At 34.4% G+C, this 19378-nt stretch overlaps 1 protein-coding gene across 1 annotated transcript; it reads right to left on the bottom strand.

The window, feature by feature from the left end:
* Positions 1-8441: 8441 nt before the first annotated feature.
* LOC138871063 (uncharacterized) lies at positions 8442-15274 on the bottom strand. Its single transcript, XM_070148915.1, has 4 exons — positions 13433-15274; positions 12221-13227; positions 9432-11413; positions 8442-9340 (listed from the first exon to the last, which is right to left on the bottom strand). The coding sequence occupies exons 1-4, from the start codon at positions 15272-15274 to the stop codon at positions 8442-8444; spliced, it is 5730 nt and encodes a 1909-aa protein (XP_070005016.1).
* Between the last annotated feature and the right edge of the window lie 4104 nt (positions 15275-19378).

Raw genomic sequence — 19378 nt, 5'->3', positions numbered from 1 at the left:
CGAACTCTTCTCTTTTTGGAGAAGGCCCATTTAAAGGGTGTTATTTCGAACTTATCGAAATAGTAACCCATCGACGTTTGATCGAGGTCGAACTCATCTATTTTTGGCTAAGGCCCTTGGCCTTAAAAGGTGTTATTTCGAACTTAAAGAAATAGTAACCCGTCGTCGTTCGATCGAGGTCGAACTCTTCTCTTGTTGGCGAAGGCCCTTGGCCTTAACGGGTGTTATTTCGAACATATCAAAATAGTAACCCGTCTTCATTCGATTGAGGTCGAACTCTTGTCCTTTTGGCGAAGGACCTTGGCCTTAAAAGGTGTTATTTTGAACTTATCGAAATAGTAACCCGTCCTCATTCGATCGAGGTCGAACTATTTTCTTGTTGGCGAAATCTCTTGTCCTTAAAAGGTGTAATTTCGAACTTATCGAAATAGTAACCCGTCGTCGTTCGATCGAGGTCGAACTTTACTCTTGTTGGCGAAGGCCCTTGGCCTTAAAGGTTGTTATTTTGAACTTATCGAAATAGTAACCCGTTGTCGTTCGATCGAGGTCGAACTCTACTCTTGTTGGCAAAGGCCCTTGGCCTTAAAGGGTGTAATTTCGAACTTATCGAAATAGTAACCCATTTTCATTCGATCTAGGTCGAACTCTTCTCTTTTTGGAAAAGGACCTTGGCCTTAAAGGGTGTTATTTCGAACATATCTAAATAGTAACACGTCGTCGTTCGATCGAGGTCGAACTCCTCTCCTTTTGGCGAAGGCCCTTGACCTTAAAGGGTGTTATTTTGAACTTGTCAAAATAGTAACCTGTCGTCTTTCGAGCGAGGTCGAACTCTTCTCTTTTTGGAGAATGCCCTTTTAAAGGGTGTTATTTCGAACTTATCGAAATAGTAACCCATCGACGTTTGATCGAGGTCGAACTCTTCTCTTTTTGGCGAAGGCCCTTGGCCTTAAAGGGTGTTATTTCGAACTTAAAGAAATAGTAACCCGTCGTCGTTCGATCGAGGTCGAACTCTACTCTTGTTGGGGAAGGCCTTTGGCCTTAATCGGTGTTATTTCAAACTTATCAAAATAGTAACCCGTCGTCGTTCGATCGAGGTCGAACTCTTCTCTTGTTGGCGAAGGCCCTTGGACTTAAATGGTGTTATTTCGAACTTATCGAAATATTAACCCGTCGTCGTTCGATCGAGGTCGAACTCTACTCTTGTTGGGGAAGGCCTTTGGCCTTAATCGGTGTTATTTCAAACTTATCAAAATAGTAACCCGTCGTCGTTCGATCGAGGTCGAACTCTTCTCTTGTTGGCGAAGGCCCTTGGACTTAAATGGTGTTATTTCGAACTTATCGAAATATTAACCCGTCGTCGTTCGATCTAGGTCAAACTCTTCTCTTGTTGGCAAAGGCCCTTGGCCTTTACGGGTGTTATTTCGAACATATCAAAATAGTAAACCATCTTCATTCAATTGAGGTCGAACTCTTGTCCTTTGGGCGAAGAACTTGGCCTTAAAAGGTGTTATCTTGAACTTATCGAAATAGTAACCTGTCCTCATTCGATCGAGGTCGAACTATTTTCTTGTTGGCGAAATCTCTTGTCCTTAAAAGGTTTAATTTCGAACTTATCGAAATAGTAACCCGTCGTCGTTCGATCGAGGTCGAACTTTACTCTTGTTGGCGAAGACCCTTGGACTTAAAGGTTGTTATTTTGAACTTATCGAAATAGTAACTCGTTGTCGTTCGATCGAGGTCGAACTCTACTCTTGTTGGCAAAGGCCCTTGGCCTTAAAGGGTGTAATTTCGAACTTATCGAAATAGTAACCCATTGTCATTCGATCGAGGTCGAACTCTTCTCTTTTTGGCAAAGGACCTTGGCCTTAAAGGGTGTTATTTCGAACTTATCAAAATAGTGACCCGTCGTCGTTCGATCAAGGTCGAACTCCTCTCCTTTTGGCGAAGGCCCTTGACCTTAAAGGGTGTTATTTTGAACTTATCGAAATAGTAACCCGTCCTCGTTCAATCGAGGTTGAACTATTTTCTTGTTGGCGAAATTTCTTGTCCTCAAAAGGTGTAATTTCGAACTTATCGAAATAGTAACCCGTCGTCGTTCGATCGAGGTCGAACTTTACTATTGTTGGCGAAGGCCCTTGGCCTTAAAGGTTGTTATTTTGAACTTATCGAAATAGTAACCCGTTGTCGTTCGATTGATGTCAAACTCTACTCTTGTTGGCAAAGGCCCTTGGCCTTAAAGGGTGTAATTTCGAACTTATCGAAATAGTAGCCCATTGTAATTCGATCGAGGTCGAACTCTTCTCTTTTTGGAAAAGGACCTTGGCCTTAAAGGGTGTTATTTCGAACTTATCAAAATAGTAACCCGTCATCGTTCGATCGAGGTCGAACTCCTCTCCTTTAGGCGAAGGCCCTTGATCTTAAAGGGTGTTATTTTGAACTTGTCAAAATATTAACCCGTCGTCATTCGATCGAGGTCGAACTCTTCTCTTGTTGGCAAAGGCCCTTAAACTATAATTTTGATAGTTTGTTTTAATATCAACGAAGAAATGTTGTTTTAATCTCTCTTGCTCACTGTATTTAACGAACTAGCTAATATTTACTTTAACTGGAAGAAGCATCGCTTATTGAGTTAGACCTTAAAAATTTTAAGTCTACTGCCCCAGTTGGGTGTTGAATTACTTGTTCGATGTGTGAACTTTCTAGTTCGTATTTAGGTTGAGTTATGGCTTCAAAACGCCATTCATCTTTGGATAATATTTCATCCCATCGAATCATTCTAGGGACGAAGGTATTACTATGCTCTTGGTTTGCTTCCATGAGCATTGTAACTCCCTTATTGCTTTCAATTTTAGCCTTCGGGGCTAAAGTGGTTTTCATTAGCCTATAATATACTCGGTATATTACAGCTATCTCTCTTGTATTAATTTTACTATTCATATTTTTTGTTTTAATATTAAGAGTCAAAGTATCTAAAATATTCTGGTCATTTATGTCAACCGAATAATTTGGATAACAGTTAAAGTAGACCGGGCCTTGAGCTAGGTTACTTTGTAGGACTCCTAATAATGAATCGTCAAAAGCTATCTCCCTTTGTATGCAAATTATACAAGAGATTTATAACAATGAATAGTATATAACTATATACGATTTTGATTCATCTCAGTTTACGATCCTTAAACTTTTGGATAACAGTTAAAGTAGACCGGGCCTTGAGCTAGGTTACTTTGTAGGACTCCTAATAATGAATCGTCAAAATTTAATAATCTGTCATCTCTTAACAAGAGACAAAGGGGTGTGTCTAAACCTAATCTGTATAAAGGTTTGACAGCTACTTGTACTAGTCCAATATGTAGGAAATTATATTTTCTCCTATATTGTTGTATGTCATGTGCTGCTAATAACTTAATGGTTTCGATTGAGTTATTAATAGCGATTGTTGATTCACAAGTTTTGATATTATAACTTTTAATAAAATCAAACTTGCCTGTATGATATATAGTGCTAAAGGATTCTCTAGGAATACTCCAATTTTGTAAATCATTTTCTATTTTGGCAATATCTGCTACTGCCGAAATATTAACACTATTTAGCGTGTTATTTCTTTCTGAATTATTCATATTAATATTGACAGGTGTACCAGCTAATACAGGTTTTTAGCATACCCAAATTGTCAAGATATGTATTTTTTAGTGATTTACAATTCTTTAAATTGTTGTTATAATAATTAATTTCCTTTACTATGTTTAATAGAGGTAGTTTGCTAATATTCTTATTTGAAGCAAGGGTTTTACAAACTCTTAGATTGTGTTTAGCACACTCTATTTTTCTGTTTATCTTTCTTAATTCTTTATTAAGTATCCATCTTTCATAATTTATATTTCTAATATATTGAAAAGAAGGTTGTTGCTTCATTTAAGATTTTAATATTGAGAAGAGCATCTGCTAATAGAATCGATTAATACTTCGTATATTGCTCACTATCATTTGCCTTTGCTCAAGATACCTGTTGATATTTCTTTTATTAAAATCTATTTCATCTTTTAATAACCATAAAGCTACGTTCTTTATTTTGTTTTCTCTAATGATAGATCTTGTTGATCTAATGTTGAGTCGGGAATTACTAATTCTTTTATTCGTATCTCGAAGGTGCTTCAAGAATTTCCACCTTAATTTATTATAAGATTCTATGATGCTAAAGGTTCTGTGTTTCATATGAGATTAAAGGTTTCTTTTGAAGTTAAAGAGAGGGGTATTGTCCTTAAGGTTTCTTTTCTGTTATCCTTTTCAGTACTATTTCTCTTAATAGTTTTGTACTATTCTTAGCAATATATTGTTTACTGTTTATCCTATTTAAGTTATCTTAGTTCTAAGTTTTCTTGGGGGTTGGAAGCTGAACGTGTTTACTGTGTCCTGTTGTGTCCTGTCTAACTGCGGCTCTTCCTGGCCTATAACGACGACGGCAACTGACGGCAGTTAATAAGGTTCAGCTAACTCTCTTTCAGAGACCCTCACACTATGAACTTCACACTAGATAACAGGATTGAACAATAAATATATACTGGAATGAATAGTATATAACAATTAAGATCTAGAGCATGAGATAGATAACATGAAAACCTTAAAGACAATTGAGAGTTTAGCCTCTCATGGATTTAGTTAACATGGCTCTGATACCAAGTGGAAGGATCGTAAGTACAGATAAAAATATGCGGAATTTAAAGGAAATAAACACAAGTTTAAGAAACTTACTTTTATTTATAACATTGAAAACTGCAGTACGAGGAACTTTACAGAGAGGGAAGGGAAAACATATATGAAAAGAGAAGGGCTATTTTCGGTCTGCCCTCTATATTACATTTGAAGACTTTATATAGACTTCTAAGAGATAGTTGAGTTAATCTTGATCGTCCGTAATGGATGGTCAGATCTTTGTCTCGAAAAGTCATTTGTTCTTTGCTTTTCTGAAGAGGCAATTGTCTTTTGCTTTTCCTGAAGGGCAGATGTCGCTTTCTCGAAAGGTCATTTGTTTTTTGCCTTTCTGAAGGGGCAACTGTCTTTTGCTTTTTCTGAAGGGGCAAGATACTATTTATCGATTAGACTGAGTATAGGCTAGGGCTATCTTCCCGTCTAATTCTTCCATGTCTCCGTTTTGTCTGCTTTCTGCAGAGGATGAATTTGAGATTGTGTCTATCATTGCCTGTATTTGAGTTGGATCTGTTGATTCTATGCTTGCAAGCATGCTGAGTAGTTTCTTTTTTAACTCATTTTTTGAGTTACCTGATTCCGTTGTTGAGTTTGTCTGAGCCGGTCTGGATTTCCTAGTTTCTTTAACTTCCGGAATCCATCCTTTTATTTTGGGTATCTTTACCAAATATTTGATTTTGTCAATCTGTTCTACTTCGAATGACCAATTAATTATAAAAGAGATTCGTTTCGCAAAATAATATTTGCATAATTTTATATGGTCAGGAAGGGTAGAGATTTCTTGTTCTAGTAGGAATCTCTCATAGTACTTGTGGAAGCTACGGGGCATCGTTTGCTCTGTTCCTCCAAAGATTTTCCACCAGTCGTAGAACCACCTGGGTAATATAGATCTCTGGGCTTGCTCACTGTATTTAACGAACCAAGTATGGGTCTTTGGTCGTAGGTAGAGAAAGTTAAACCAGGCATCTATGTAATCTCTGTAATTATAGGTTTGGGGCCTATACTGGACTGATAAAGCTATAGGGGTGTGCAAATGATCCATATTCCATTCAAATGGGCTTAAAATTTTGTTGATGGTTATTTTTGAAATCCTAATACTAGTAGGATCTCTTTCATCATAGAGAGTGTGTTCGAAAGTAACAGACTTAGTATCTGTAAGAATTAATTCGTAGTATCTTCTTGTTTTTAGGGGATCACATGTATCAACATAATTTCTGTCCGTGTAACAGGGACGAATTAGGTCTGCTAGGTCAAGGTTTTCATAGCCTTTGTCTAGGGCTAAGACTTTAACTGGTTCTTTTGCAATTAACTCAAACGTTTCCTTCTCTGAGGAAACCGGTCTTTTATCTTCCGCTTTTGAGGGTGTGTGAGGATTAACTGCTTGGGCGAAGGTTTCAGGAACCTTCATTTCGTAATCAGCACTTGTCAAGGTTTTTACCGCCTGGCTGGTGGAGGCTTTTGAGGAAGCCTGTTGAAATGGACCTGTTCTTTGTGGGATAGATCCAAGAACTGTCATGGCAGAGGTTTTATCAGTAGTGGGTACTCTCGGAGGGGTAACCATTATATCTAGTAGTGATCTCACGGGTGGTCTCACTGGTGGTAGTAACATTGGTCTCACTGGTAATTGTGGGTATTCTGCAAGAACAGAATACTTATTCTCCCTTTTCGGAGAGGCCCTGAAGGGACCTTTTTGTGGTCTCATTTTTTCCCTGTAAGAATTCTCTGGTTAGAAAATCAGGCAAAGAGTTTTGTTCCCCTTTTATAAATTCAATTTCAAAGTCAAAACTAGATAGTAAAGCTTGCCATCTGGCAAAAATTTGTTTTGAAATAAGGTTTTTAACATCCTTTTGTAAAATCTCTTTAGCTGACTTACAATCAACTCTTAATAAAAATTCTTTGTTTATTAAATCGTCTTGAAACTTTGTAATACATAGTACTATAGACAAAATTTCTTTTTTGACTGTACTATAATTCTTTTGAGCCGGATTCCAGATACCAGAAGTGAAACGAACTAACTGCTCGGGAGATTCTGAAGAAATTCGTTGTTTTAGAATACCACCGTACCCTTCATCAGAAGCGTCGGTTTCGACTATCATAAATGCTTCAGGATTTGGAATCCCTAGACACGGGAGTTTTTGAACAATGGACTTGACTCTTTTGACTGTGTTTGTTTGTTCTAGACTCCAGGGGACTGGGTTTTTTCTAAGACGCTTGTAGAGGGGTTCACAGATTTTTCTAATGTTAGGAATAAAATCTGCTACGTAGTTAAGGCTTCCTAAGAACCTTTGTAATTGTGTTTTATCTGTGATTTCGTTGGGAAACTTAGAGGAGAACTCAATGGCTCTACAGATTGGTTTATAAGTACCTTGATATAAGTCGTGCCCTAAGAATCTAATGGTTGTTTGGAATAACTTAATCTTCTTAGCACTGACTACTAAACCATTGTGTTTTATTATTTTAAAAAAAATATTAAGGTGTTTAAAGTGAGAATCTATGTCCTCTGAGAATACTAATACATCGTCAATATAAACTATTGACATGTTACTATAAGTGTTAAATATGTTATTCATCACATTTTGGAATTCTGATGGGGCATTTTTTAACCCAAAAGGCATTACGTTCCATTCATATTGTCCAAATGGGACATTAAAGGCCGTTTTATATTTATCTTCTTCAGCAATTTGAATTTGCCAAAATCCTGATTTCATATCGAATTTGCTATAAATATTAGCTTTATAAGTTCTTTTTAATAAATCTCTTTTATTAGGTATCGGGTACCTAATCCATTGTAATACCTTATTTAAAGGTTTATAGTTAATTACTAACCTAGGAGCTCCTCTTTCCTTTTCTGCGTTGTTGTTAACGTAGAAAGCTGCACAGCTCCAAGGGGATTTAGAAGGCCTAATAATCTTCTTTTGGAGAAGATCACCTATTTCTGTTTTACAGACTTCCATTAAGTCATGATTCATCTGAATAGGTCTTGCCTTAGTAGGTATATTTTGTTCATTAAATTCTTTTATGTAAGGTAGGTGGATTATGTGCCTTTTTCTTTCCCAAAAGGCTGTAGGTAAATCGGAACAAACTTCTAGCTCGAGTTTTTGCTGAAATAGTTTAATCTTATCTTCTACTCCGGGGGTTTTTAAAGTTTGTTCAATTTTGCGAACTTTAATATCATTTTTTAAATAATTCACTTGTTGAGATAATAGGTTTATTTTAAAAATTGTTTGTGATTTAATGTAATCACTTTCTTCTTTAGAGATTGGATTTAGGTAAGGAAATCGTATTTCTTTTCCTAATACATTAGTGCAGAGGGCACTTAAGTCGTCGTAATGAGGTTTTATTTGAGTCAGGAAAGGAATACCAAGAATTATTTCTTCGTTTATATCTCTAGTTATTATAAAATCATTAATAAAACATATTCCGTCATTACAGATATGTGCTTTAGATAATTTGTAATTTATCTTTAATAATTCTCCTGTTGCAGAGTATAATCTTTGTGTAGTTTTCTCTAAATACTTTAATGGTATTATTCCTTCCATTATGCAGTTCTTATCTGCACCTGAATCTAATAATGCTAATTTGTTAAAAGTCATATCTTGCACTTTTAAGGTTATGGGGAGATGATAACTTTTAGCCTTTACTTTAGTAAGTTTGACTAGGGCTGCTGAATCATCTTTCGATTCTTCTATAATTGAATCATTTAATTTTGAAGTATTGTCAGAATCATTACCATCTTCTTATTCGTTGAGGAATTCTTGATTAATCGTTTTCCCCTTATTTACTTGGGATAATATTTTATCAGTAATATTTTCCATTTCGATTTTATTAAGTCTAAGCTTAATATCTTTTAATTCTTCTTTTACTGATTTAAGTTCAGTTTGAAGATGTTGGACTGTAGTGGGTTCTTCTGTTTTAACGGAGAATCTATCCATTACTTTCTTCATATCAAAAGGTTCTATCTGTGGTCGATTTCCCTTTTGTTTAACCATAATATTTTTTAATTCAATTAGATACTTTTTCTTTAAGTCATTGTCATCAATGTGTTCGATGATGTCGAATAAGACCTCTTTGGAGTCTTCTGATATTACTCTAAGTGAGTTTTGGCTACACACGCAAATTGCGCCAGTACAGCTACAATTGTTTTCTATTGAGCTGCTACTGTCTGAATCATATGCGACATTGATAAGTTCATTGTCACTATCCGAATAACTGTCAGTGGGTGAAGATGATGAAGACGATGAACTGTTGTCATTATCTTCTAGAATAGCGTAAAGTTTTTCTTTAGTATTTTCATCAAGTTCTAAAGAATTTACTTTATTTATTTTCTTTTTTGTGACCTTACAGTCACTGGCTCTATGCCCTGTTTTTCCACAAGACCAGCATTTATCACCATAATTTTTCTTCCTTTTAAACCTTTTATTCTTAGAGGTTTCGCCCTCTTTCTTTTCTTTACGCTTATGGCGTCTTCTAGGTTTATCAGAAGATTTATGTTTGTTTTTCTTTGATACTCTTTTTGAAGGAGCTGCAATTGTTTTGTAACCGAAGTCCTGGCAAAAACTACCAAGTTCAGCTTTGGATTGTAGCCTGTCCTTTTTAATAAGGCTTTTTAGCTTTAGGTCTGTACATAGTTCTAAACCTGTGACATTTATAAAGCTTATTAGATCTCCATACGTTAGGTTATCATATGGAATTGAGCCATTAAATCTATTTTTAATCTTATTTCTTACCTTTTCGGCAAACAAGCCTGGGTAATCCACTAATGAATCTTTCTTTCCAGAAAGGTTTATTACAGTCTTCTCTGACCAATACCTTTTCTATAAACATATCTTTATACCACCTAAAATCTGTTAATTTTGGGCAGCTAAGATTATTAAGAAGTTCAAGACTTCTATCTTGGAATAGTTTTGGTTCACCGATAAAATGTTTGGCTATACAGTAGATTAATGTTGCTGTGGCATCTTCTTTAGCTACCAGTTCAGTTGTTTGATTATTATTTTCAGTTTTTATTATAGTTGCTATGGTCGTAGCATTAAGAATTTGATTTTTGTCGTCTTCTGAAAGGTAATTATCCCACCAATTTTTTAAGGAACCGGTAAATCCTGATACTACTAGAGTTGCAGCGTTTTTATCTGACGCATTTTTCATTTTATAGGCTGTTACCGCAATTCCTATTTCGTGGAGTTTTTTGTAGATTTGGCCTTCTGCTAGGCCATCAATATTCCATTCAGAAATTCCAGTTCCATCATGACTGGAGTAGGATAGATAGATGTCTTCTTCAAATTGAACATCTGGGAATGTTGGTCTCCCATAATAATTTTTCTTATTAGGATGTCTAGGATTTCCCATTATTCTACTTACTTCAGGAGTATTAGCAGAAATAGTTTTTAATGTTACAAGAGGTTTTATCTTATTAATAGAGTCTGAGCATTCGTTAGAAGCTTTCTCTATTATTTTTAACTTTGATTCTCTATCCGGGATGGATTCATCCTTTAGTATTGCTTCATATGTTTTATTTAATGAAGTTAATTGGTTTTGTAATTTATGCAGTTCTATAGTTTTATCTATATTATTACTAGTTTGTTCTGTATGGATTTTTGATATACTCAGTTTTGTTTTAAGTTGTTCTGCTAGAAGTTCATTTGTAAAATCAAATTTGTCTTTTAATTGCGGGAACTTTTCTTTTGAAAATTCAGGGATTTTGATAGTAGGGTGTGTTTCTATAGTAGGTGCTACTGTTGATTTTGTTGGGATTCCTAATCTGTTAGTGTCTTTTAATTGATTAGCTACAACATGTAAAAGATTGTTCGTATAATTATTTTGGACAATTATTTTGTTCAAATCTTTATTTATTGGTTCTTTATCGAGGTGAATGCTTTCTCTTTTGAAGGGGGAAGCTGTTATGACCTCAGTTTGAACTGGTATCACTATTTCATCTAAAGGCGGAATAGTGGCTTCTATTGTACCTTTATTTTTAGTATACCATTTGTTAATAATCATTTGTAAAGATTCTTTTTGATTTGGAATCTGCCCTGTTAATTCAAACCATCTAAAGAATTCTATATCACATTTAAGTCTTTTTAGATCTTTAATCCAATTGTTCTTGAAAGACTTTCGTTGATCTAAAGAATAGGCATTTACATACCATTTTCTTTTAATGTTGTTATCAGGGTGTTTCCACTGAGCATTTAGACTTTTCCAATCTATTTCGAAGTTACTTTCTTCTTTAAGAGTTCCAAGCCTATCTATTGTTTCTGCGGATGAACTTTTATGAATAAAAGGACCCTTTTGATAGATTACTTTAGGAACAGTTTTGTTAAAATCTACTCCTTTTATTTTCCTATCAAGTTCTTCAATTAATTCTTCATCGCTTTTATCGCTTTTATATCTTTCCTCCGGGGGTTTAGAAGAAGGTCCACTGAAGGACATTCTTTTACTGGAAGAAGCATCGCTTATTGAGTTAGACCTTAAAAATTTTAAGTCTACTGCCCCAGTTGGGTGTTGAATTACTTGTTCGATGTGTGAACTTTCTAGTTCGTATTTAGGTTGAGTTATGGCTTCAAAACGCCATTCATCTTTGGATAATATTTCATCCCATCGAATCATTCTAGGGACGAAGGTATTACTATGCTCTTGGTTTGCTTCCATGAGCATTGTAACTCCCTTATTGCTTTCAATTTTAGCCTTCGGGGCTAAAGTGGTTTTCATTAGCCTATAATATACTCGGTATATTACAGCTATCTCTCTTGTATTAATTTTACTATTCATATTTTTTGTTTTAATATTAAGAGTCAAAGTATCTAAAATATTCTGGTCATTTATGTCAACCGAATAATTTGGATAACAGTTAAAGTATAATGATAGATCTTGTTGATCTAATGTTGAGTCGGGAATTACTAATTCTTTTATTCGTATCTCGAAGGTGCTTCAAGAATTTCCACCTTAATTTATTATAAGATTCTATGATGCTAAAGGTTCTGTGTTTCATATGAGATTAAAGGTTTCTTTTGAAGTTAAAGAGAGGGGTATTGTCCTTAAGGTTTCTTTTCTGTTATCCTTTTCAGTACTATTTCTCTTAATAGTTTTGTACTATTCTTAGCAATATATTGTTTACTGTTTATCCTATTTAAGTTATCTTAGTTCTAAAGTTTGTTCAATTTTGCGAACTTTAATATCATTTTTTAAATAATTCACTTGTTGAGATAATAGGTTTATTTTAAAAATTATTTGTGATTTAATGTAATCACTTTCTTCTTTAGAGATTGGATTTAGGTAAGGAAATCGTATTTCTTTTCCTAATACATTAGTGCAGAGGGCACGTAAGTCGTCGTAATGAGGTTTTATTTGAGTCAGGAAAGGAATACCAAGAATTATTTCTTCGTTTATATCTCTAGTTATTATAAAATCATTAATAAAACATATTCCGTCATTACATATATGTGCTTTAGATAATTTGTAATTTATCTTTAATAATTCTCCTGTTGCAGAGTATAATCTTTGTGTAGTTTTCTCTAAATACTTTAATGGTATTATTCCTTCCATTATGCAGTTCTTATCTGCACCTGAATCTAATAATGCTAATTTGTTAAAAGTCATATCTTGCACTTTTAAGGTTATGGGGAGATGATAACTTTTAGCCTTTACTTTAGTAAGTTTGACTAGGGCTGCTGAATCATCTTTCGATTCTTCTATAATTGAATCATTTAATTTTGAAGTATTGTCAGAATCATTACCATCTTCTTCTTCGTTGAGGAATTCTTGATTAATCGTTTTCCCCTTATTTACTTGGGATAATATTTTATCAGTAATATTTTCCATTTCGATTTTATTAAGTCTAAGCTTAATATCTTTTAATTCTTCTTTTACTGATTTAAGTTCAGTTTGAAGATGTTGGACTGTAGTGGGTTCTTCTGTTTTAACGGAGAATCTATCCATTACTTTCTTCATATCAAAAGGTTCTATCTGTGGTCGATTTCCCTTTTGTTTAACCATAATATTTTTTAATTCAATTAGATACTTTTTCTTTAAGTCATTGTCATCAATGTGTTCGATGATGTCGAATAAGACCTCTTTGGAGTCTTCTGATATTACTCTAAGTGAGTTTTGGCTACACACGCAAATTGCGCCAGTACAGCTACAATTGTTTTCTATTGAGCTGCTACTGTCTGAATCATATGCGACATTGATAAGTTCATTGTCACTATCCGAATAACTGTCAGTGGGTGAAGATGATGAAGACGATGAACTGTTGTCATTATCTTCTAGAATAGCGTAAAGTTTTTCTTTAGTATTTTCATCATGTTCTAAAGAATTTACTTTATTTCTTTTCTTTTTTGTGACCTTACAGTCACTGGCTCTATGCCCTGTTTTTCCACAAGACCAGCATTTATCACCATAATTTTTCTTCCTTTTAAACCTTTTCTTCTTAGAGGTTTCGCCCTCTTTCTTTTCTTTACGCTTATGGCGTCTTCTAGGTTTATCAGAAGATTTATGTTTGTTTTTCTTTGATACTCTTTTTTGAAGGAGCTGCAATTGTTTTGTAACCGAAGTCCTGGCAAAAACTACCAAGTTCAGCTTTGGATTGTAGCCTGTCCTTTTTAATAAGGCTTTTTAGCTTTAGGTCTGTACATAGTTCTAAACCTGTGACATTTATAAAGCTTATTAAATCTCCATACGTTAGGTTATCATATGGGATTGAGCCATTAAATCTATTTTTAATCTTATTTCTTACCTTTTCGGCAAACAGCCTGGGTAATCCACTAATGAATCTTTCTTTCCAGAAAGGTTTATTACAGTCTTCTCTGACCAATACCTTTTCTATAAACATATCTTTATACCACCTAAAATCTGTTAATTTTGGGCAGCTAAGATTATTAAGAAGTTCAAGACTTCTATCTTGGAATAGTTTTGGTTCACCGATAAAATGTTTGGCTATACAGTAGATTAATGTTGCTGTGGCATCTTCTTTAGCTACCAGTTCAGTTGTTTGATTATTATTTTCAGTTTTTATTATAGTTGCTATGGTCGTAGCATTAAGAATTTGATTTTTGTCGTCTTCTGAAAGGTAATTATCCCACCAATTTTTTAAGGAACCGGTAAATCCTGATACTACTAGAGTTGCAGCGTTTTTATCTGACGCATTTTTCATTTTATAGGCTGTTACCGCAATTCCTATTTCGTGGAGTTTTTTGTAGATTTGGCCTTCTGCTAGGCCATCAATATTCCATTCAGAAATTCCAGTTCCATCATGACTGGAGTAGGATAGATAGATGTCTTCTTCAAATTGAACATCTGGGAATGTTGGTCTCCCATAATAATTTTTCTTATTAGGATGTCTAGGATTTCCCATTATTCTACTTACTTCAGGAGTATTAGCAGAAATAGTTTTTAATGTTACAAGAGGTTTTATCTTATTAATAGAGTCTGAGCATTCGTTAGAAGCTTTCTCTATTATTTTTAACTTTGATTCTCTATCCGGGATGGATTCATCCTTTAGTATTGCTTCATATGTTTTATTTAATGAAGTTAATTGGTTTTGTAATTTATGCAGTTCTATAGTTTTATCTATATTATTACTAGTTTGTTCTGTATGGATTTTTGATATACTCAGTTTTGTTTTAAGTTGTTCTGCTAGATGTTCATTTGTAAAATCAAATTTGTCTTTTAATTGCGGGAACTTTTCTTTTGAAAATTCAGGGATTTTGATAGTAGGGTGTGTTTCTATAGTAGGTGCTACTGTTGATTTTGTTGGGATTCCTAATCTGTTAGTGTCTTTTAATTGATTAGCTACAACATGTAAAAGATTGTTCGTATAATTATTTTGGACAATTATTTTGTTCAAATCTTTATTTATTGGTTCTTTATCGAGGTGAATGCTTTCTCTTTTGAAGGGGGAAGCTGTTATGACCTCAGTTTGAACTGGTATCACTATTTCATCTAAAGGCGGAATAGTGGCTTCTATTGTACCTTTATTTTTAGTATACCATTTGTTAATAATCATTTGTAAAGATTCTTTTTGATTTGGAATCTGCCCTGTTAATTCAAACCATCTAAAGAATTCTATATCACATTTAAGTCTTTTTAGATCTTTAATCCAATTGTTCTTGAAAGACTTTCGTTGATCTAAAGAATAGGCATTTACATACCATTTTCTTTTAATGTTGTTATCAGGGTGTTTCCACTGAGCATTTAGACTTTTCCAATCTATTTCGAAGTTACTTTCTTCTTTAAGAGTTCCAAGCCTATCTATTGTTTCTGCGGATGAACTTTTATGAATAAAAGGACCCTTTTGATAGATTACTTTAGGAACAGTTTTGTTAAAATCTACTCCTTTTATTTTCCTATCAAGTTCTTCAATTAATTCTTCATCGATTGAGTTATTAATAGCGATTGTTGATTCACAAGTTTTGATATTATAACTTTTAATAAAATCAAACTTGCCTGTATGATATATAGTGCTAAAGGATTCTCTAGGAATACTCCAATTTTGTAAATCATTTTCTATTTTGGCAATATCTGCTACTGCCGAAATATTAACACTATTTAGCGTGTTATTTCTTTCTGAATTATTCATATTAATATTGACAGGTGTACCAGCTAATACAGGTTTTTAGCATACCCAAATTGTCAAGATAACCCCCGGAGTAGAAGATAAGATTAAACTATTTCAGCAAAAACTCGAGCTAGAAGTTTGTTCCGATTTACCTACAGCCTTTTGGGAAAGAAAAAGGCACATAATCCACCTACCTTACATAAAAGAATTTAATGAACAAAATATACCTACTAAGGCAAGACCTATTCAGATGAATTATAACTTAATGGAAGTCTGTAAAACAGAAATAGGTGATCTTCTCCAAAAGAAGATTATTAGGCCTTCTAAATCCCCTTGGAGCTGTGCAGCTTTCTACGTTAACAACAACGCAGAAAAGGAAAGAGGAGCTCCTAGGTTAGTAATTAACTATAAACCTTTAAATAAGGTATTACAATGGATTAGGTACCCGATACCTAATAAAAGAGATTTATTAAAAAGAACTTATAAAGCTAATATTTATAGCAAATTCGATATGAAATCAGGATTTTGGCAAATTCAAATTGCTGAAGAAGATAAATATAAAACGGCCTTTAATGTCCCATTTGGACAATATGAATGGAACGTAATGCCTTTTGGGTTAAAAAATGCCCCATCAGAATTCCAAAATGTGATGAATAACATATTTAACCCTTATAGTAACATGTCAATAGTTTATATTGACGATGTATTAGTATTCTCAGAGGACATAGATTCTCACTTTAAACACCTTAATATTTTTTTAAAATAATAAAACACAATGGTTTAGTAGTCAGTGCTAAGAAGATTAAGTTATTCCAAACAACCATTAGATTCTTAGGGCACGACTTATATCAAGGTACTTATAAACCAATCTGTAGAGCCATTGAGTTCTCCTCTAAGTTTCCCAACGAAATCACAGATAAAACACAATTACAAAGGTTCTTAGGAAGCCTTAACTACGTAGCAGATTTTATTCCTAACATTAGAAAAATCTGTGAACCCCTCTACAAGCGTCTTAGAAAAAACCCAGTCCCCTGGAGTCTAGAACAAACAAACACAGTCAAAAGAGTCAAGTCCATTGTTCAAAAACTCCTGTGTCTAGGGATTCCAAATCCTGAAGCATTTATGATAGTCGAAACCGACGCTTCTGATGAAGGGTACGGTGGTATTCTAAAACAACGAATTTCTTCAGAATCTCCCGAGCAGTTAGTTCATTTCACTTCTGGTATCTGGAATCCGGCTCAAAAGAATTATAGTACAGTCAAAAAAGAAATTTTGTCTATAGTACTATGTATTACAAAGTTTCAAGACGATTTAATAAACAAAGAATTTTTATTAAGAGTTGATTGTAAGTCAGCTAAAGAGATTTTACAAAAGGATGTTAAAAACCTTATTTCAAAACAAATTTTTGCCAGATGGCAAGCTTTACTATCTAGTTTTGACTTTGAAATTGAATTTATAAAAGGGGAACAAAACTCTTTGCCTGATTTTCTAACCAGAGAATTCTTACAGGGAAAAAATGAGACCACAAAAAGGTCCCTTCAGGGCCTCTCCGAAAAGGGAGAATAAGTATTCTGTTCTTGCAGAATACCCACAATTACCAGTGAGACCAATGTTACTACCACCAGTGAGACCACCCGTGAGATCACTACTAGATATAATGGTTACCCCTCCGAGAGTACCCACTACTGATAAAACCTCTGCCATGACAGTTATTGGATCTATCCCACAAAGAACATGTCCATTTCAACAGGCTTCCTCAAAAGCCTCCACCAGCCAGGCGGTAAAAACCTTGACAAGTGCTGATTACGAAATGAAGGTTCCTGAAACCTTCGCCCAAGCAGTTAATCCTCACACACCCTCAAAAGCGGAAGATAAAAGACCGGTTTCCTCAGAGAAGGAAACGTTTGAGTTAATTGCAAAAGAACCAGTTAAAGTCTTAGCCCTAGACAAAGGCTATGAAAACCTTGACCTAGCAGACCTAATTCGTCCCTGTTACACGGACAGAAATTATGTTGATACATGTGATCCCCTAAAAACAAGAAGATACTACGAATTAATTCTTACAGATACTAAGTCTGTTACTTTCGAACACACTCTCTATGATGAAAGAGATCCTACTAGTATTAGGATTTCAAAAATAACCATCAACAAAATTTTAAGCCCATTTGAATGGAATATGGATCATTTGCACACCCCTATAGCTTTATCAGTCCAGTATAGGCCCCAAACCTATAATTACAGAGATTACATAGATGCCTGGTTTAACTTTCTCTACCTACGACCAAAGACCCATACTTGGTTCGTTAAATACAGTGAGCAAGCCCAGAGATCTATATTACCCAGGTGGTTCTACGACTGGTGGAAAATCTTTGGAGGAACAGAGCAAACGATGCCCCGTAGCTTCCACAAGTACTATGAGAGATTCCTACTAGAACAAGAAATCTCTACCCTTCCTGACCATATAAAATTATGCAAATATTATTTTGCGAAACGAATCTCTTTTATAATTAATTGGTCATTCGAAGTAGAACAGATTGACAAAATCAAATATTTGGTAAAGATACCCAAAATAAAAGGATGGATTCCGGAAGTTAAAGAAACTAGGAAATCCAGACCGGCTCAGACAAACTCAACAACGGAATCAGGTAACTCAAAAAATGAGTTAAAAAAGAAACTACTCAGCATGCTTGCAAGCATAGAATCAACAGATCCAACTCAAATACAGGCAATGATAGACACAATCTCAAATTCATCCTCTGCAGAAAGCAGACAAAACAGAGACATGGAAGAATTAGACGGGAAGATAGCCCTAGCCTATACTCAGTCTAATCGATAAATAGTATCTTGCCCCTTCAGAAAAAGCAAAAGACAGTTGCCCCTTCAGAAAGGCAAAAAACAAATGACCTTTCGAGAAAGCGACATCTGCCCTTCAGGAAAAGCAAAAGACAATTGCCTCTTCAGAAAAGCAAAGAACAAATGACTTTTCGAGACAAAGATCTGACCATCCATTACGGACCAATTTTTTAAGGAACCGGTAAATCCTGATACTACTAGAGTTGCAGCGTTTTTATCTGACTCATTTTTCATTTTATAGGCTGTTACCGCAATTCCTATTTCGTGGAGTTTTTTGTAGATTTGGCCTTCTGCTAGGCCATCAATATTCCATTCAGAAATTCCAGTTCCATCATGACTGGAGTAGGATAGATAGATGTCTTCTTCAAATTGAACATCTGGGAATGTTGGTCTCCCATAATAATTTTTCTTATTAGGATGTCTAGGATTTCCCATTATTCTACTTACTTCAGGAGTATTAGCAGAAATAGTTTTTAATGTTACAAGAGGTTTTATCTTATTAATAGAGTCTGAGCATTCGTTAGAAGCTTTCTCTATTATTTTTAACTTTGATTCTCTATCCGGGATGGATTCATCCTTTAGTATTGCTTCATATGTTTTATTTAATGAAGTTAATTGGTTTTGTAATTTATGCAGTTCTATAGTTTTATCTATATTATTACTAGTTTGTTCTGTATGGATTTTTGATATACTCAGTTTTGTTTTAAGTTGTTCTGCTAGAAGTTCATTTGTAAAATCAAATTTGTCTTTTAATTGCGGGAACTTTTCTTTTGAAAATTCAGGGATTTTGATAGTAGGGTGTGTTTCTATAGTAGGTGCTACTGTTGATTTTGTTGGGATTCCTAATCTGTTAGTGTCTTTTAATTGATTAGCTACAACATGTAAAAGATTGTTCGTATAATTATTTTGGACAATTATTTTGTTCAAATCTTTATTTATTGGTTCTTTATCGAGGTGAATGCTTTCTCTTTTGAAGGGGGAAGCTGTTATGACCTCAGTTTGAACTGGTATCACTATTTCATCTAAAGGCGGAATAGTGGCTTCTATTGTACCTTTATTTTTAGTATACCATTTGTTAATAATCATTTGTAAAGATTCTTTTTGATTTGGAATCTGCCCTGTTAATTCAAACCATCTAAAGAATTCTATATCACATTTAAGTCTTTTTAGATCTTTAATCCAATTGTTCTTGAAAGACTTTCGTTGATCTAAAGAATAGGCATTTACATACCATTTTCTTTTAATGTTGTTATCAGGGTGTTTCCACTGAGC

The sequence above is a fragment of the Nicotiana sylvestris genome, chromosome 1, assembly GCF_000393655.2.
Source record: "Nicotiana sylvestris chromosome 1, ASM39365v2, whole genome shotgun sequence".
Taxonomy (NCBI): Eukaryota; Viridiplantae; Streptophyta; class Magnoliopsida; order Solanales; family Solanaceae; genus Nicotiana; species Nicotiana sylvestris.
This window is presented reverse-complemented; position numbering and strand designations above follow the sequence as displayed.